The 20,261-nt window shown below is 37.0% G+C and overlaps 1 protein-coding gene across 1 annotated transcript in view; it reads left to right on the top strand.

Annotated features, from left to right (window-relative positions):
- The window catches only part of VWA8 (von Willebrand factor A domain containing 8), a 199,800-nt gene that overhangs the window by 29,001 nt on the left and 150,538 nt on the right, over positions 1-20,261 (top strand). Inside the window, exons 5-9 of the mRNA XM_087759030.1 lie at positions 7,971-8,138; positions 10,090-10,254; positions 10,653-10,702; positions 11,034-11,142; positions 14,044-14,148. Of these exons, the coding sequence (XP_087615156.1) occupies positions 7,971-8,138; positions 10,090-10,254; positions 10,653-10,702; positions 11,034-11,142; positions 14,044-14,148 (597 nt within the window). The remainder of the gene's footprint in view (positions 1-7,970; positions 8,139-10,089; positions 10,255-10,652; positions 10,703-11,033; positions 11,143-14,043; positions 14,149-20,261) is intronic.

The raw sequence follows: 20,261 nt of genomic DNA, 5'->3' as shown, positions 1-20,261 counted from the left end.
ATACAATGTCATGTTTTTGAATATTTGCTGATTAAGCTGTATCCACTGAGTGAATAAGTATGTATATCACTGTCATCTCTGGATATACAGAGTTGGAGTCAGTTTTGTTCTATCTTTGAACTATGTGAACATACTTATTTTGATAGAATACTTTTGCATCCCTAACTGCACCAGCATCGTAAGTTATACAATGATAAAATGTAAAATTGATTGTCAAGATACCAGAAAAATGATCTTCTGCCGTGGCTTAAAAGACTTCATGTAGCAATCAATTAAACATCCACAGTGACAGAAATGACAGCTTAAACTATTCTGTCTGTAAAATGAGTATGACATGAAATCCCCTGGAGTAGCACTACACAGACTTGAGTTTGGTTTCTTTTAATCAAAAAAAGATTAGAAAGAGAATTATAAAATAAGATATGAGACTAATTGAATTAAATTATAATCATATTTGAGAGTGTGTGTGTATGCATATGTATATATGTTTGTGTATACATATAAAAAAAATTCTTCCTATACCCTATCAAAAAGATGGGCAACAATTCAGGTTTTTAAAAAAATATCCAGTGAATGCAAATTGTGTAATTCTGTGACTTATTAGCTTACTACCTTGGAGGTGACAGTGGATTTTTGATGAGCTGGTGAGTTAGCCACAGCAAAGGCATTGTCAGAAAGTATCGCTTAGCTGACTGACTGTCACTGCAATATCTGTCTGGTATGGGGAGCTAGATAGCAAAGTCTGTAGAAAGAAGAGGCAAGCAATGCAGTGCTCCAGAAGTATGAATGTTACTGTTAATTTTCCTGTTGTGTCCGACATTGCACAGAAAGAGGGAAATATTAGGTAGAAACCAACAGTATTTGGATGAAGTTAATCTTTATTGGCATCTATACTATATCTTGTCTCTAAAAAGGAAATGCATGGTAAGGACCCTTAACTCATAGAAGTGATTTTGTTTAATCATTTGCAGTACTTCTTTTATGTTACTAAAAGTGTCAGCATTTAACTGGATTCATTGGGTTAGCAGTTCAGACTCTGGTGTCTTGTTTTGATGTAGAGAGCATATAGATGAATGTCTGTGAGGAGTATTAGGACTGTGTATTTATAATTCCTTATGGATTAAAATCAGAGGTGGTTCTTTTTTCTTATGTTTGTGACTGTTACATACGTATTCCACTTTCTTTTCAGCTAGAAAGTGGGAAGCGGCAATACTTTGTAACGTGGGGTCATAACATTCATAGGCAATGTGGACTTGATGGATAGTGCTCTCAATCAAAACGATTTACAAGTCATAGGTAACTTCATCATTTTTAGATATCTGTCAAGTACTTAATTTCCTTTTTATTCTGCTACTCATCAGGAAGAAAAATTTAAATAACCCATCTTCCTTATTCTTGTTCAGAAGACAAGAGTTGTATAGAATGAAGATAAAACTCCTGCGTTTCTTTGTTTGTAGATATTTGCACTGGTAAATCTGTTCGGACACTCAGATTGCTTGCTCCTCGGCCTGCGCTCTGCCCAAGATGCAAAATGTTTCACGTACTTGATGTAAATGTGCTATGGTACTAATATACCTGGTGTAAAGCGGGTAAAATGGCCAGACCTTGCCTAGGTGGGGACATAATCTCTTGTAAATACAGTTTGCAGGCACTGTTGCAAAAACAACCGACTGTCATGTTAGGGGAAGGGGTGATGGAAATAAAACAGATCATTTGACGTGTGGTAGTTCAAAAAAGGAAAAAAAAATCATGTGGAGGAAGCTGAAATCAATGACTGGGGAAGCTAGAATCAATAACTATGAAATGAAAGACTGTTCCAGCTCTTGTCACATTAACATATTTATGATCTTATCATATGTCGATTCACTTCCTAGGATAAACTTTTCTAGCCTAGTTCTGTGATTCAAACCCCCAATAAATTCAGGTTGTTTCTTTTTTAGTTGCTTTTCTTTCTTTCTGTGCCATGGTGTTTCATCATGAATTAGGTGCCCACCAGTTCAGGCCGTTCTTCATCACTGAAGCGTTACCTGCTGCAGACAGATGGAGTCTCTGTTTGGGTACTAACTAGCCTGGCTGACGTTGCAGTGGTATACTGCAATTTCTCTGTCTTTTTTTTTTTTTTTTTTTTTTTTTTAAATAAGAAAGGAGTGAATAACTGTTAAATGGAACTTGCCCTGTAATTTTCCTAACGTCACAGGGGAAAAATTAGCTATAAAACCCAAGCAGAAAACACTTGATTATCTCAGCGGGGAGGTATGCTGAATAGTGAAGAGGTAGCCCCTCCCTCCATTACAGAGAGAGAAAAAGGTTGAATTATTTAGTTCTTAAGTTACTTCTTAAATTTGACTAACCACATTAGTTACTATTATATTGACTTTGATAAAACCTGAACATCACATTTGGAATATATGTGACTCGGCATATTTGTGGTCTAAATTGTAAAATGCAAAACCATAGTTTATCATCATCTACAAAGTGAAAAAATTTGTAACAAAGAATAGAATACACATTTTTTATTAATAGTAGGTCTGTTTGTAATCTCATCTTTGAATGGCATTATACATTCAGAACTTATTTATTAAATACATGTTATTTTAAACAACTAACACAAGATTTTACAAATATTTAAGGAAAAAGATAACAAAGTTTTTATAAAAAGTTGACATTGTTGCTTTGAAACTGGTTGAACGTGGCTTTTAATAGCCCTTTATCTTACTACTTAATTTTTGACAATACTTTTATTTTGGAGGAATTATGTTATCACTCAGTCCATTAAATAGTCATCCATTTCAGTGTTGCTCAACAGCTTTCCTGTTTGCTCAACTCTCATGAGAGAAAATAATAATTAAGGAATTAAGAAACCTAAAAACTGAACAAATATATTGAAAGATATTCTTTGGTAGAGGCATGCCATTAGACATGCTATGTACTCTACAGCTACTTTTAAAATCTAGCAGAGTAGATTCCCCAACAGGAGACAGTCTTACATGCTTCACTGCTCTCAACATCTGTTTGTACATCTATCTTTAGACTGTCTCTAAATTTCTAGATAATTTGCTATTTCCATATAAGTATTACAAAAAACTTGATGATCTTATTAGATGGGTTGCATCTTCTTAAAAGAATAACCTGAGGCACTTAAAGTAAATTACAGGTCTCGGTCAATGTCCTCTTCCTTCCCCAGTAAAACGAGAAGTAAAAGCTCATAGCGTACTCCATTCTGCATCTCTGTCATTTCTTTTCCTATTATCTTTTACTTGTTGATTAGTTTTAATGATGTAAATTTAAAAAATTTGATTAATTGTACTTAACCTATGGAACGAAATTTAGAAGGTCTCAATTTCCTCTGAGTTTTGTGATATTTGGTAGCTTGGTAGTGTACAGGGACTCAAATTAATGTCTACCTCCCATCCCTGGCAGACAGGCTGTACCGTGGATTTAGTAGTTCAAGTTTTGTTAGCCTGCTGCAGCCAGTCAGCATCGTGTTAGCTCAAAACCCGCCAAAGTTTTGTGTTGTCTTTACCAGATGGTCGTTAAGGATCTCTTTTCACCATAAGAGACATCTGGACATATCATTGTTGGATGTTTATGAGATACAGGAGTGAGTGGAAAGACTTGGGTGGATGAGTTTGTGTGGGATATTGTGCGGGTGGTGGGAACAAGATATTATCTTGGAAGGGACATCTGAAATGTAGGCTGCAGATGTAGGGAAACCTTACCTCATTAGTTCTCATGTTCACTGAACTACTTGTTCTGTTGTTTTTCCACACGGTAGTTTTGGTTGCTGTGCTTGAGTTGTCATTACAGGGATCCAGTTTTCAGATGAGGGGCAAGTCATCTTCTAAAAATAAATGCGTCTTGAGGTAACTCCTTAAAAAAAGACACGTATTTACTTTATTTTAGGTCAACAATTTCTAGCAGCATTTTTTTAATATGGTTCTGAAACATAACCTGTACATCATTTTCAGAATGATGCTCAGGTCTGAAAAATTGAAGCCCTTTAGAGGTCCCCAAGAACCTTCCTTATGGATTTCAGGGTGACCAGAGTTTTCTGGTTCTCAATATACATTTTCATGACAAAAGGTAACTACCATTTCAGTTCTGTATTTTAAGTTATCCTGTTAAAATTTCTTGTGCCTTTACAAACTATTTTGGTTAGCTTTATAAAAATGTTCTTGTTTCTCTGGTGTTTGTGCATTTCAGCATGTGTATTGTGGTGAGCTTTTTTCTGTCCTTCTTCCCTTTCTGACACTGTATAAATTCATCCACGTGCTTATACACTGTGATTTGTGTCAAAAATGGGGTTTACAGCTTCCTGCAGTTGTCATATTTCGTACTGCTCAAGTGGAGGAGCTCACCGTGGTTCAACTATGGGAAAGACAATGAAAGTTTGCTTAGGGTTGTTTTGTTCCGAAGGTGCTTTTGCCTTTACAGATAAAAATGTATTTTTGTACATGCAGTGTGAAAGCAGGGTATGCAATCTGCGTTACTTATTTGTTGCATAAAGCCATTACTGTGCAAAGAACCCTGTGTGAAGGGTTTCTGCTCCTGGCCTCCCTTAGCTGCAGGTATTCCCTGGAGCAGGTATCCAGGTTACCATCCTCCCAGAGCCCTAGGAGCATGGGTGGGAGGCAGCAGCGTCTGTCCTCCTCTGATGAGCAAAATAGTCCCTCACTGCAGTTACAATAAATCTGAAAGTAAACATTTAACAAATCCCTCTCGGCCTTTTAACAAGAATTAATACTTTTAATCTCGGGTTTGTCATCAAGGTTGCACAATATAAGCCCCCCCGTCAAATTGTGGTTTATGTTAAACGTTTAGAACAAACGAGGCTAGTGAGAGAGAGAGAGAGGCAGCGCAGCTATTTCTGGGTTTTCATTATAGAATTATGAAGATTTGTTTCTTGGAAGCATTTTTAAAAAATGATTTTCCGTGACAGATTGCAAACTTACTTTCCTTCCTCTGATTTTTTTAATGCATTTTAGTTTCCATACCAATCCATCAATACACAGATAAAACTGAAATAATGATTCAGAGGATGCCTTGTAGTATGCCTAGCTTATTGCGAAAACTTATTACTCATTACCAACCAGAATGCAGAAATATCATAGTTCAGCCAGAGATATGCAGCTGTTTTGGTCTTAAGAGCAGATTTTATGCTATCTCATACAAGAACTTTAGAGGTAGATGAGTTGTGCATTTATTTCATGGTATTTTGGAGAACAATTTCAAGTATTTTAGATATGCTTTGAAGATATATGAGGAGCACAATTTGGAAGAAAGCCAATGAGAGTAAATTAGCACCCAGGTGGTGGTGTTATTGTTGTTATGGGGTGTCTTTGATTAAGAAGTGAAAAACCATGGTTGTGCACTCAGCCATTCCTGAAGCTGATTATAAAAGGTACCTATAGGTAGGCAAAGACCATCTGTAGCATTTCTTTTGAAATATCATTGTACTGAGCAAGAGAATTTTGAATAAAAACTTAAAATACTTTCCAAGTTCCAGAAACTGTGTACTTTTTAAATTTTGATCGTGTAAGCTGATGATCAATAGGCAACACAGTGTAGTAAGCTGCTTCTCAAGATTGCTCTGCTAATGGAGAGCATCTTCTTTCTTGAATTTAACGATTGTTATATACTTCCTGATATTCGCTGTCTACCCCTGCAGCATATTGCCTTCATGTACAAATTCAGGAGAGAGATTTATGTTGATACTGGAAGCCTGTTATTTCAGCAAGCCTTCATCCATAGTGTGCGTGTCTCAACATGAGTCAACAAGATTCTATGGATACTCAAAATATTTTGAAACCATATGAACAGAATGTGTATTTTCCTCTGGCTAGTAAAACTTGGTCATAAAGTCTTCATAGACTTATAATATGCAGAATCCAACCAACTTGGCAAATAAATTGTTTGTTAAAGCATATTCTGGCTGTATCTCCAAACTGTGTTTAGACAAAATAGCATTTTATTCATGCCAGGTATTGGACTGGCTGCTGGAGACTCAGGTTTTCTATTCAAGCAGGTTGGAGCAGATTTTTGACTTCACCAGTGACCTTCATAGAGAAGAATGATAGTACAAACTTTGTCCTTTGTACAAATTTTATGGGATGAGGAGAGAGGAGTTTTATATTGCCTGTTGGTAGAGTATGATATCCCGAATTAACAAACAAACAAACAAACAAACAAAAGAATTCACATACTGATCGCTTTTGGAAAGAATTGGTGATTCAGTGGAAGAGAAATAATCTGAGGACTATCACTTGTTTAATGGGATTCTTCCAGGTTCCTCAGATACTGATCATGAGGCTAGATATTAAAATGTCATATAGAATGACTTTCAGAGAAGGGAACTTGATCTGGAGATGCGTACCAGGATTTGTGAGGGCCTTTTTTCAGTAATGTTTGCTTGAATCCAGATTAGGTACAGGAATTACTTCCATCCCAATAACGATGTGAAAAGCTTACGTTATTGCTAATTTGCAAGTAGTTATTTATGCTTCTATACTGTACATAAGAAGCATCTAAATTAGTTAGTCTTATCATTTAGTGTCTTCTTTATCTTCTCAGATGGATCTCTGATTCTGTTGTATGCTTTTGCACCATGTAGCAATTCATTTGTTGTGCTGAACTGTTCTTCGTTTCTAGTTTATGCTTACGCTTTTGTCCTTTATACGTCTGCTTTCATATGTAATTCTTATTTTTGTTCTTGTTATATTTTGTATTCTGGTACCTCTTCATTATTCTTTCTAGTACCTTCCTTCTTTCTCTCTGTCCCAGTTTTTGGCATCTATTGTATTCCTCAGAGATTTCCATCTAGCATCCTATGCCAGGTTCTTCTGTAGGAGTTTATAGGAGACATGCCGGGAAGAGATTTCATTTGTTCTCCCTTTGCAACTGTGCTTGTGTCTAAAATTGGGTTAAAATGTAATAGGAACGCAAAGGAAGACTCTTTGGTGCCTCTGAATGTTGCCTGTGCCTAAAGCTGCCCCATTATTATCTGATTAAACTTCTGCAAATTTGAAGTAGACAAGAATGCACTGAATTTCAGAGTCTCTTACTGAACAGTAATTGTGAATATTAGATATGAAGTGTAGTTAATTTACCTGAGTGAATGCCATTGACTGCAAGGAAGTTGTACAAAATTACCAGCACCAGAGTTTACTTTTACATTTTGGCTCCACATTATGCACTTAAATAAACAACCACATATAAACAACAAGAAAAGTGAAATAAAGAAAAGAAAGCACTTTCTATCCCAAAGACTCCAAAGGATTATCAAGTTAATTACTACATTTTTATTCTGATTTTGTAGAAGACCATGTTCAGTCAGGGAATATAATTCTAAATATTTTTAAATTTATTACTGTTTTTAACATCTGATTATTTATAGCACTATTTTGTTTTTATCATCCATGTTTGGTTTCAATAGACTTACGTTCTAGTCAGACTAAAGCAATGAATTGAGGATGAATTACACTGGTGCATTACCAGAGCAATCCAACGGAATACCTGACTTTTTTCTAAATATTTTAATATAATTGTAAACATGTAAAACCATTGTATGTTTGCTGTATAAATAGCTGTCCCAGAATTGTTAGATGGTGTTAAAATAACTGAAAAATATAAAACATTATGCAACATCAAAAAGAAAAGGTGCCACATATTAATATAAACTGGCTATACACTAAAATGTCTTCAAGGTTTTATATTTTATTCTGTTAGTACAAAATACTGGCACTTATTTTTGTCAATCCCTGTAACAGGAGATAAAAGTCCAGCTCCTGAATGTGTAGCACTGTTAAGGCAATCAGCTGTCACTCTTCCTGATCACTACTGATATGAATCTTATTGATTCTTACAGAAATAAATACTGTTTTGGGGAGCACCTGGAGGTTCTTTTTCAGCAGGATTTCATGAGATATGTAATGTTTATTTCTATTATCATATTGTTTTTTATTTTTGAAAAGTGTGCAGTTCGTGCAGCTACCGAAGGCAGAATCCTCGTGCTGGAAGGTTTGGAGAAGGCTGAGCGGAATGTCCTGCCAGTGTTAAACAATTTGCTAGAGAATAGGGAAATGCAGCTTGAAGATGGTCGTTTTCTCATGTCTGCAGAGCGTTATGACAAACTTCTGCAGGTAGGGAAACGTTGTTTGTATTTTCCATTTTTGTTTTCCTTGATAGTGCTGAAATACCATTATGAAGGGGAAAGTATGTATGAGCTAAATGGGGGAAATGCCAGAAAGAACACCTTGTTGAGATGTTCTGTGGAATGAAATAGGCAGGGTGAAAACTATGTGAGAAGTCAAACTACTGCTTGGAACAACAACAAAATATTTTCATCTGTATCTTGTCTGTCCATGTGAAAAAGAGTAGTCCATGTTAACCTTGTGTGAAGCCTGTATATTTCTGAAATGTGAAAGCCACAATGTGAGAGTAACTAAAATATACTTGTGAAAAGAGATTTAAGTTGAAATTGTTCCCGTGAAGTTCAGATAATGCTTCAACATTGCAATAGCCTTGTTGCTAAGCTTTTAAAATGTTAGGATACCAAAAAAATGAGGTCAAGATGGGCGACACTATATTCATCCGTGCTGTCTTGCCTTTAATTTACAAGAATATATGTAAACAGCCAATCTAAATTATAGGAAATGGTTAGAGAATTTTCTTTTGATAGGAAATGGGATTTTAGTGTCTGCTGCCATTGCTACTTTAGCCATTTTCCTTTTCTTCAGGCTTTGAGTCCTACTGCTTAAATTTGAATGGATGCTTTTCAGGCTTTTGGGGATCTCAATAAATTTCATCAGACAGTTTCCAGTAGTACTCCGCATCTTACTTCCATGTACTGTAGTTTCCGATCACATGCCTGTCAGTCTCCCGTAACAGTCTGACCCCTGCTTGCTCATGTTTCTGTCTGTCATACCTAACTGTGGTTGGGTATATAATTCAGACCCATGTGGCACAGGAAGGAAATTTGTAATAAGCCTTCCATCATTGATCCCAGTTTCTATGAAGTTGCCAACTGTGCTGAAGTACTGTAGTGGATTTCTGAAAATGTATCATTATTTCTTATGCCTCTCATCTGTGGTTACAATTCTTCTGATCCATGTCTTTTCCAAAAACATTTTTATGATATTTGATTAGTAGATGCAGTTGTTAGAAGCATTATTATTGTATTTTGAAGCCAAACTTTAAAAATGTAATTGTATTTAAAGACTGAAAATGAGAACTCAAACTTAGACAGGATTTGGTTGCAATTATGGAAAGCATCTTCCTCTTTTTTCCTTTTTAACACTTTTCTAATGATAAAATGTTTCAAAATGAGTGCCTCAGGCACACTGCTAATAGTGTATGAATTAAATAAATCTCTTGCTACAATACTAAATCTAATATTGTTGTTTTGTTGTTTGGGGAATATTGTATTATATAAGCTAATGTTCATTTTCTCTTCTCCTGTGTGAATAATTACTGTACATCTAGGTCTGCAAGAAATGTACTCATGTATGGTTTCAAGGAAGACTTAACTGTGATGTGGGAAGACTAAAGAGTGCATTTTTTGTATGCAATGAATCTTTTACATGACAACAACTGAAATACAACGTTTAATGTCCTCATGAAGAAGTCTAGTTTTGTATTATTGCTTATAATAAAGCATAATTTGTAAATGAAACTTTTTAAATGCAGATTAGAGTCTCCTTTACAGTTATAAGAGGGGGAAAAAAGAAGAAAAAATGTTTTAGAATAAAATAAATTTTGTGGTCTGTTTATTTTCTATTCTTTGTGAAAACAATATTGTAATGATACCTTTTCAACTTTAACCATCTGTGGGGTCTTCAGACAAATTGCTACAGGCCTGGAAGCTGCACCTAATCAAGTATTCTGTCTATGTTCGTTTTGGAAAAACTTGTTTTTACCATCCAGAAATGTGACTAGTTCAATGCTTTCTAGCCCCTCTGAATGAAAGATGAGAATATTACCACATTTAGGCTGAAGAACGAGGGCTGTTAGTCAATCTGCAGCTTAGTCATCGTAAGTTTTTAATGATGTAATTTTTTTTTTCTTCTTGTTACTTTATTTTAATTAATTTAGGATCACACAAAATCAGAGCTAGATTCATGGAAGATTGTTCGGGTTAGTGAAGATTTTCGAGTGATAGCATTGGGCCTGCCAGTACCTAAATACTCTGGTAACCCTTTGGATCCTCCTCTTCGCTCTCGATTTCAAGCTAGAGATGTTTATCATCTGCCCTTTAAGGTAAGTGTCCTAGCAGAAGAGTTGGATTATCTGTACTGAGTGGAGCTAATATTCTGATGTTATATTTTACTTACCTCACCTCTGAAAAGAATCCTTGAGTAATAAGTTTATCTTATTTATTAGGGGCCTAATAAATACCTGAAAAGCAGACTTAGAGTTGCCAAGGAACGCTGCAGCAGAAAAATCTTACGTAAAATGTATAACCCTAAAAGAAAGATTCAATAATATTTTTCTTTTTTTTTTTTTTTTAAATAAAATCAATTCTGTGTCAAGGAGTGAGTAGACTCCTCATGTCTAAATTAGAGGGAAAAATAGAAAATGTCTTATACATCATGAGCTGTGACCCACAATATGATCCCAAAATTAATTTATTCTGTGATTTTATGTTCTATTTTCAGGACCATCTTCAGCTATTATATTCAGTTGGATCAAACATTTCCACAGAGAGGTAATTTTTCATAATTAAAAAAAAATAAAAATGGAATGAATGAAGAAAAGCTATGTCCTTTCAGGATTCCTTGCTATTTTTGTGTCTTCTGTCACTGCATGGAGACCAGAACTGAAGAATTTTTTTAATATGTGTGGGTGTATGCTCACACAGCTTTTCATATGCAGCCTTCGTATAATGAATCCTTAATGCTTTAGAACTTCAATCACACCTTACTTATTTGCGCTCAGAAATAGTTTCAGCATCTTATACTGTATTTAACTTTTTAGGCTTTAGTGTTTTAAATATAGATAGCATGTATAAAACTCTGTAATTACTTTTTCCTATGCAGAATTTCTCAGCTCCTGTCTTTTGCTACAACTCTCTGCTCTCAAGAATCTTCTACATTGGGACTTCCAGATTTTCCTTTAGACAGCTTATCGGCTGCAGTTCAGATTTTGGTATGTGTGTACACATGTGCTGTGAAACTGTATGGGCTTAAAATTTCTCAAAATTAGATCTGGATTATTTGTGTTGCTAGAAGAAGATTAACATGAACATTTAAAAAATAAACCCGAAAAAACTAAGACTGGATTGAGGGAGAAAAGCCCTAGTCAGGTATCTCTGGATAATACTTTAACCAAGTATATAGCACAATGCTGAAGGACAGAGTATGGCATGACGCGAGATTTGTGATGTGATGAAATGTGTCTTATGCTCAACATAATGGTTTATATTCTGCTAAATCATCTTACCTGACTTCAGAGTCATGTACAGCTTACCTGATGACACTGAGGTAGTCAGTGGAGAGAAATAAAAGTCACAACCTGAAAGTACTTCTGATTTAATGGTATGCATGTAAATCAGATTGCATTACAAAGACACCTTTTACTCTCCATTGACACCTAAAACGACCCAAAACAACTATTCAAATGTGGGTATATGAGACAGTTAAGTTGTATGATATGAAGCCTACATTAGGTCTTTGGATTGGCTGGTGGAGTTAGAATAAACATAGACATAGAGGGTTACTTGAAGAAGCAGGTTGTGCACACCTGAAGATGCAATACTTTCTGACAGCTACAGTCCATAGGGAAATATAACAACTGTACACTTGCTGAGCTCACAGTGGCAGATCAGGCAGGTCAGGACTAAAGCTGTGGCAGTCTTTCTGCTTTCCCTGACAAGCTTTCATCCTTTGGACTTAAAAATTACATGGTAAAAAGTCAAAGTAAAAACAGAAGGTGCCTCCTGAACGAAGTCAGGGAGATGAGATCTGTATAGAGAGAGAGGTGGGTTGGTACCCTTTTGCATGTGGGGAGATATGGTCAGCCCTGGAGGGTAAAATACCGGGACAGCTTCTCAAACTCTCTCTCCAAGGTGCAAGTGTTTATAGAAAGGACTCAGGATAATTCTCTGTTGTGTCTCCTGTGCAATCATTATACCTACATTACTTCTACATATTTTATTGGATTATATACATTAAAACATACCAATTACTTGCATTACTGTGGTGCTCAGCCCCTCAGTTGTGCTGGATACTTACAGACATAACTTTTTTCAGAATTAGTGATACTACATCAGCTGTTCAGAAGTGATTAAAATTCAAGTTCAGAGAAATGAAATGGTATTTGGAGGGCTTGAGGAAAGAAATACATGTTGGATTTTAAAATAAATTGCAACTTTTTATTCTTTGAGCCCTGTAGTGAAAAATTATTTTTAAATGAATGCCAGATGGCTTTCAGAGTAATGGAAAGAAAATGAGTCCTAAGCTATTATCTAAACTATGGAATGAAGGAAGCATTTTATTTTACATTAGGGAATGTGAAGTGTTATCATTGTATGACAATGTCTTTTTTAGGTAGACGAGAACTGTTGCTTTTAGAATTAGTTTTAATCCCTTGGTTTTCTAAGCCGACTGTTCTCAGTGATTCTAGCTACAGCATTTTTACTTGCATGCTGGGTCACTGCCATCCTCTACTTCTAGCTTGGTTGATTTAACCATTTCAAAGTGTGGAGGGAATGCATTGTAATGACTAGCTTCTTATCTTCTATCACGGATTCACACAGGCCCAAAATGTATTTCTTAGGTTGAAAACTCCTGCCTGCTGAAAGGGAGAATTTTTTTATAGGGTGCTGTTCTGAAGAGGCTAATTTCATACATGCCATTATAATTATTATTAATTTGACATAATGTGGACAAATTGTATGGTGTCTTTATATATAGACAGAGGGCTTTTAAAATGCAATAAAGGGTTCCCTGATCCTTTAAGCAGTACATTTACTACGGTACCTTAAATGCTTTATTTTTACTGATCTTTTTTTAATGTGGAACATTATAAATAGTATTACTGATTATAAGTATGAATTGAATTATGCATTTCATAAAATATGCATCTCCTGATTTCATTTCTAAGCAACTCTTCTTTCAGTTGGGTGCCTATGTAAACCCAAGTGTACAACTGAAAATCAGTTGATTTTATTTGAATTATATTATTTAATTTTTTCTTACTTTGATGAAGCCTTAAAAAAGTAGTGCCAGTCCACTGACTGTTTTTCACTAGTGTTACACACAAGTAGTCCTTAAAAATCTGCAAGTCTTTTTTGAAACAAACAATCAAGCATTACTTCAGGGTTTTTGAAACACTTCTTTCCACCGTGAAAGGCTTTATGCATATGTTTCTTGGGTATTCATAAATGCACTTCCATTTCTTTCTCTATTACTGCAACAAAATAATATTTGTCTAAGTCAGGCAGCAACTGACAAAAGAGTTAGTGCTTACAACTAACAAGAAGATTGTAAAAAAAAACAAAAAAGGTTTTCAATTTTGTGTAGAAAGTGCAAGCATACTTAGTAACTCATTTCAAAACAAAACAGTTTTGATCAGACTGTTCAGAAATTTCTAGGAATTGATTTGTTAAGTAGAATCTGTACAATGTAATAGAATCAAAATTAAATACTAGAAATTGCTGTGAATGATTAGATCATTATTGTAATATAGATTTCTTGTCATATTGATTCTCTTCCAGTAGTACTATGAAAGTCAGTTACCTGTGGTGGGATTTCTCTCTCCTAACCTTAAATGTCTTTAGGTGTCTGAGCCAGTCACTGTAGCTTCCATTTATGCACAGGAAAGAAAGTATCTTTTAGGACATAGTTCTTTAGACATTTATATTATAATGAATTCCACCTGAGAAATGCCTGTTTTGACATTTGACCGAATAGTGCATGTAGTGGTCATTTGTATATTGCCCTTACAGTTTTATTTTAAGTTCAGTGCTGTATAAGATTTTCAGGTTAATGGCTGATGATAGAATAAGCCAATCATTTTTTTTCATTTGTATTTTTTAATTTGAATTAGGATTCCTTTCCTATGATGTCAGTCCAGCATGTTATTGAGCGGCTTTACCCCTATAATGTTTTCCTTGGAAAAGAAGGCAGGACTGCAGTCAAAGATGCGTTAGAAGTAAGTATTGCACACATATATTGTAATTGCAGGGAGCGATGGATTATGAGAGTAGTTCTCCTGACTAATGTTACTTCACTACTTCTGTAAAAAAAAGAAATCTTAAGTAAACTAAATGGCTACATTATTGCTGATGCTAAAACAGTATTTAAAAAAACCCCCTTCATAAGCTAGTAGATTTCATTACTGTGAAAGGTGAAACCTCTATGTTCTGTAGAATATTTAGACCTCAGTTCAAGACTACAGAAAAACCCTCATTATATAAGTAGTTGATTACCTTGAAAGTAGCTACTTATATGGTTAAGGTAGTGAAATGCTTATAAAAATACCTCTGGCATTAGACCTTTAAGAGCCTTTTGTTGCTTGTTGTTGGTCAGATCTGTTTTGTTGTTTTGTCCATTTTTAATAATCGCTTACAAAGCCTATAATTATGCTGGGTTATTCCATTGATCCTTTTAAAATTTTAGCACAGTGCCAGCTTTCTTTCATTTTTGAATGTGTTGTAGGAATTATGTATGTTGTTGAAAATTAGCATTCACAGCTTAGAGCATCTTACCCAGCTCTTTCAGTCCTGAAAATTAGAAATTATTTGTACATGCATATTTAGAAATAACCAACTTTGTAGCTAGTGAATTTTTGTTTTTCCTAAAACCAAGCCTATGTGTCAGGGAAATGTTTGTAGCCCATCCCTACTGACACCTCCCATATACTGCCTTTTTGCATTGGAGCTCAGTCCTGTATTTCCTGTTTAACCGGGCTGGTCTTCTACTTGTCTTCCTGAGTTTTGGGATGGACAGTCCTTGCATCTGAAGGAGCTTGTCCTAAATGACCTGCTGGCTTTCATGAACCTTCAAAGCTGCCTCCTGTGGGGTCCTACCTACCACTTCTCCGAGTAAGCCACTCTGGCCTGAAATCCAGGATCTGTAGTCTGTTACTTGCCTTCATCACTCCCCCTCAGGATTTTGAACTCCATTATTTCATGGTTGCTACAGCCAAGGCTGCCGTTGATTGCCACATCCGCAACCAATCGCTCCTTGTTTGTGGATAGCAGGAGCCGTCTGTGCATCACCCCTGCCTAGCCCGTGCAGCGCCTGGTTGAGACATTATTCCAGGCAGCCTCAGAAATCTAGATTGATTGTGTCACGCTGTGTTGCCCTTCCACCACATGTCAGGGTGATTGAAGATGCCCGTAAGAACCATGGTGTGGGTGGAAATAGATCTCTGTCTGTTAGCAGAGCGGTAACAGTCACTTCTATTCTTAATATGCCTTTATATTAAATCCCTTATGTCATTTTGTTTCCCCTGTCAGTTATAGATGGTGAATGTCTTTATGTTCAGTACCATCAGCTTCCTCCATTTTCCATTTCTTTTATTTAATTTTATGTGTTGTGCATGCTATTGTTTCCTGTGTAAGATAGGTTGATTTGACTAGTAAAATCTTTCTCAATAATCATCTACTTTTAAATACCTCCTTATCATTTACATTTTTCTGTATTAATTTTCCTTTTTATTTTAATATTCTTCCTCATCACTGCTTATACAAGCTTGTCCCATTATGTCAACAAGTATATATAATCTTATCTGAAATTTTATTCTGTTTGCACACAACAAATATTGTTAAGCAATGAACCTTAAGAAATACAGAAAATAACTGGTTGTACTGAGGAACTTCTGCTTATAATGATATTTTAGTAATAGCAGCACCAGAACTGGTGCATATAAAATATGGGTAAGAAATTAGTTTTTTTCCATTCCATAAGAAATGTGAGGGAGAGGAGTCTGGCAGAAGCAAGGTGATCTCTTACTCTACCTTCCTACAGATTTCCAAAGAGTGTCAAGCTAATATTTGCCACTGAATACTTCTCTCTTCCTAACTGTATTCTGTTACACAATATAATCCTAACTGGGAGGTATCAAGAGTTGAAAAAATAAATACTTGAAGTGTATTGCAATTGATGAGTTAATTTGTGTGCGCTGAATCACTTCTTAACATCAGCTAACATTTAAAGAAAATAAGAACAAATTTCATATAATAAAATGTAAAGTTTAGGCATCAGACTTGGAGACAGATATGGGGAAGTAGTAATCTAGCTGATTATGTATCTTAATTTCAGGACGTCTTCCCTTCCAGTCAGCTGTTGGAGCTGAGAAGTGAGGTAGCCAGCAGTTAGGCTAAACAGCTAGTTTTGGCAGCTGTTAGACCCTGTGCATATTCAAGTAAAAATTTAGTTAAGCTTTTTCTCTACAAGATTTAAATATAGAGAAATCACTGTGTTCAAGGAAAACAGCCTCCAGTTAAACATTCCCAAACAATAAGCTTAAGCACATATGATGTCTCTCGCAGTATGAGAGTTTTCTTTCCTGTGTACTACTGATAGGCATTTATAAAACTGGTCATCTTTATTTAGGCTGAGTTTGGTGGCTCATAAGAGACTCCAACTGTTCTATACTTATTCCTTTATTGTTCTGTAAGCTTTTAGTGTTTTACTTCAGATTCATCAGAGATTTTGTGTTTGATTTTTTAGTTCTCACATGCCTTTTGCATGCCTTTTTTTTCCCAGTGTTGGAAACACGCACTGTGGGGTTTTTTTACCTTCTAATCAAGATAATCTTCCCATCAGATTTTGGAAACAACATATAGATCAGATTTGTCTTCATAAATGAGCAAGTCCCTTTTAGCTTACTATCCAAGTGTTTAACTTTGCTCTAAGACCCTTCTAGAATTTTTCTTCATTTTTTTTCATGCCTTGATTAATTCTGTGTTTACTGTCTTAATCTTATATCAAATAAAAGCTTGTTTATTCCCTTTGACTCATTTTTGTATCATTTGCACACCCACTTTGATCTTACCTGACCTCCTCCTCGAAAACTGTTTCCTTGCCTCGCAGTAGGGAATCCTCAGACTACATAGGCACTCTCTCATAGTTCAGAAAACTGGAATCTTCTTTCTTGTCTAGACAATTCTGTTCACTTCTAAGATATTTCTGTTGCAAATTTTGGTCTAAGGAAGGAGTTGTTTCTCTTTTATTCCCCCCAAAGTAACTTAGAATCTTTGAGGTTTTGCATTAATGAATACTCTGAGTGCCAATACATACCATTGTAGTGGAATCTGTCCTTCAGAATTCATCTGTCTATCCCATCTTGCACTTGCAGTTCATATTTTGCTTCTTGTGATACAGTTCAGTCCTCTTGTTCCTTGAAAAATTCTCTTTCTTTCCCATGTAGAGAATCTTCAAGAAAGATCAGTTGCCTTTGGATGCCTCTTTTGGATAGCTTAGCTGTCTTGTAGGTTCAGCATAGTGGTTATGTGCAAATACGTCTCATTTACGCTCTCTGTTCCTTTGACCAGCTGGATCACCAGCGTATTCTTTGCAGTTTCTATGCTGAGACATTACCGATCATTAGATACTTCCAAGTGGTCGGAATTCCTCTTCTTTTTTTCTAATTTTTACAGTTTGCCTTTTCTCACGTGTTTCTAGGCATGCGGAATGTGGCCTGATGGTTATGGACTGCCAGACCACTTCCCTTGCTTTTGGTGGCTAGTCTATTCTTTTTTCTTTCCTCTTGAGTCTGAGGCAATGAAGCTGCCCACTTCTGACTCTCCAAGTATCTCGCAGACTTTCTGATACTAAATGTGGTCAATAGTGGTCCTTCCAAGCCACATGTATTTTTTCCTTTGCAGCTATCAGCTTGAACTTTGTATAGAGGAAGTTGCTTCTGGCTCAGGCAGAAGTATATTTAATGTGTTGTACATCCATTCCATGCCACTCTCTGATTCCATATCTAGCTATCATAATTTTAAATGAAAAACTGTGTCAAAGAGATCTGTCTTACTCTGAAAGCCACAAACAGTTTTGTTTGCTGCTCCTGTCCATGTATAAGTGTGGTAACTTGTTTAATTACTACATTATCCAGTTCAGCAGCATCTCCGTGCTTACATGTGATGAATTCAAATTGTACAAATTCTGTTAGATGAATTCAAGTTGTATAAATACAGTAAGGATCTGCACAGAGATGGACGGTCCTCTTTCACTGTCCTAGTTCAGGGTCTAAAAGACTAGCTGCAGAACCCTCAACAACATTTTAAGAAAAAAACCAAAACAAAACACCCAAACCAAAAAACACCGTAGAAATTTTAGACTCCCAAGGCCTTTGTGTACAAGGTCTGCTGCTGCTGTCTCCAAATCTTCCTTGTTTGATACAGAGGCTGCTGGCAGATAATCTTCTTGCTTGCTCACAGTTATTTCTTTCTCAGCTTGAATTGGAACTGGACAGAGATGTCAAAAATAACAAGAAAGGGTTCTTCAGGTATGTAAGTTCCAAGCAGAAACAGAAGGAAAACATAGGCCCAGTGTTGAACCCTAGAGGTGAATCAGTCAACAACCATGCTGAAAAGGCAGAGGTTCTCAACACTTATTTCACCTCTGTCTTTACCAACACTGTTGGATCCCAGGCGTTGGGAATGAAAATCCAGGATGATCCAAACATAGACCCACCATCAGTGAAGAAGGAGTTAGTATGTGAATTATTACAGGAGCTTGACCCCTACAAATCGATGGGCCCTGACGCCATCCATCGGAGGGTGTTGAGAGAGCTGGCTGATGTCATTGCGGGGCCACTCTCTATAATCTTTGAGAAGTCGTGGAGATCGGGGGATGTCGCAGAGGACTGGAGGAAGGCAAATGTTATCCCTATCTACAAGAAGGGCTCAAGGGAGGGTCTGGGTAATTATAGGCCCATCAGTCTTATTTCAGTCCCTGGGAAAGTCATGGAATGGATCCTCCTAGGGGCCATCACGAGTCAAATGAAGCACATGATTGGGAAAAGCCAACATGGCTTCACCAAGGGCAGATCGTGCCTGACAAATCTTGTGGCCTTCTATGATAAAGTGACCTGCTCGGTTGACATGGGGCAAGCGGTCGACATTGTCTACTTGGACTTCTCCAAGGCCTTCAATACGGTTTCCCACGGCCTCCTCCTGGAGAAACTGATGCGTTATGGCCTGGACAAGTGGTCTGTGCAGTGGGTGAGGAATTGGCTGATGGGCCACACCCGAAGGGTGGTGGTAAATGGCTCTTTTTCAAACTGGCAACCCGTCAAAAGTGGGGTTCCCCAGGGATCGATATTGGGCCCAATGCTATTCAGTATCTTCATAAGCGGTCTGGATAATGGGATCAAGTGTATCCTGATGAAGTTTGCAGATGACACCAAATTGAGTGGGGAAGCAGGCACTCTGGAAGGGAAAGCCACCCTGCAGGAAGATCTGGATAGGCTGGAAGAGTGGGCTAATAAGAGCCTTATGAAGTTTAACAAGGACAAGTGTAAGGTCTTGCACCTGGGAAAACATAATCCAGGAGTGCAGCTCAGACTGGGATCCACCTGGCTAGAGAGCAGCTCCGTGGAAAGGGACCTGGGGGTCCTGGTGGACAGGAAGCTCAACATGAGTGAACAGTGTGCTGCTGCGGCCAAGAAGGCCGATAGGATGCTGGGTTGCATCAAAAAGGGCATCACCAGCAGAGGTAAAGAAGTCATTGTCCCTCTTTACTCAGCGCTGGTCAGGCCACACCTGGAATACTGTGTACAGTTCTGGTCCCCGTTATACAAAAAAGATGTGGACAGGCAGGAGGGGGTCCAGAGAAGGGCCACCAAGATGATCAAGGGTCTGGGAAGCCTGCCGTGTGAGAACAGGCTGAGAGAGCTGGGTTTGTTCAGGCTTGAGAAAAGGAGGCTTAGAGGTGATCTCATCACCATGTACCAGTACTTAAAGGGGAGCTGCAAAGAAGATGGAGACTCCCTTTTTTACAAGGAGTCACATGGTGAGGACAAGGAGTAACAGGTACAAGCTACTCCCAGGGAGATTCCAATTGGACACAAGAGGTAAATTTTTCACAATGAGAACAGTCAATCATTGGAATAATCCCCCCAGGGAAGTGGTTGACTCTGCTATGCTGAACATGTTTAAGACTCAGCTGGACATGGTGCTGGGCCATCTTATCTAGATTGTGCTAGAAAGGTTGGACCAGATGATCCTCGAGGTCCCTTCCAACCTGGTATTCTATGATTCTGTGATTCTTTTGTTGGTGTCCGATTAAGGGATTTTAGTGTACAAACAG

The sequence above is a fragment of the Nipponia nippon genome, unplaced genomic scaffold, assembly GCF_047370975.1.
Source record: "Nipponia nippon isolate SJK-2023a ecotype South Korea unplaced genomic scaffold, ASM4737097v1 scaffold_2, whole genome shotgun sequence".
Lineage (NCBI taxonomy): Eukaryota > Metazoa > Chordata > Aves > Pelecaniformes > Threskiornithidae > Nipponia > Nipponia nippon.
Note: the sequence above shows the minus strand (reverse complement) of the source record. Positions and strands in the feature narration are given on the sequence as shown.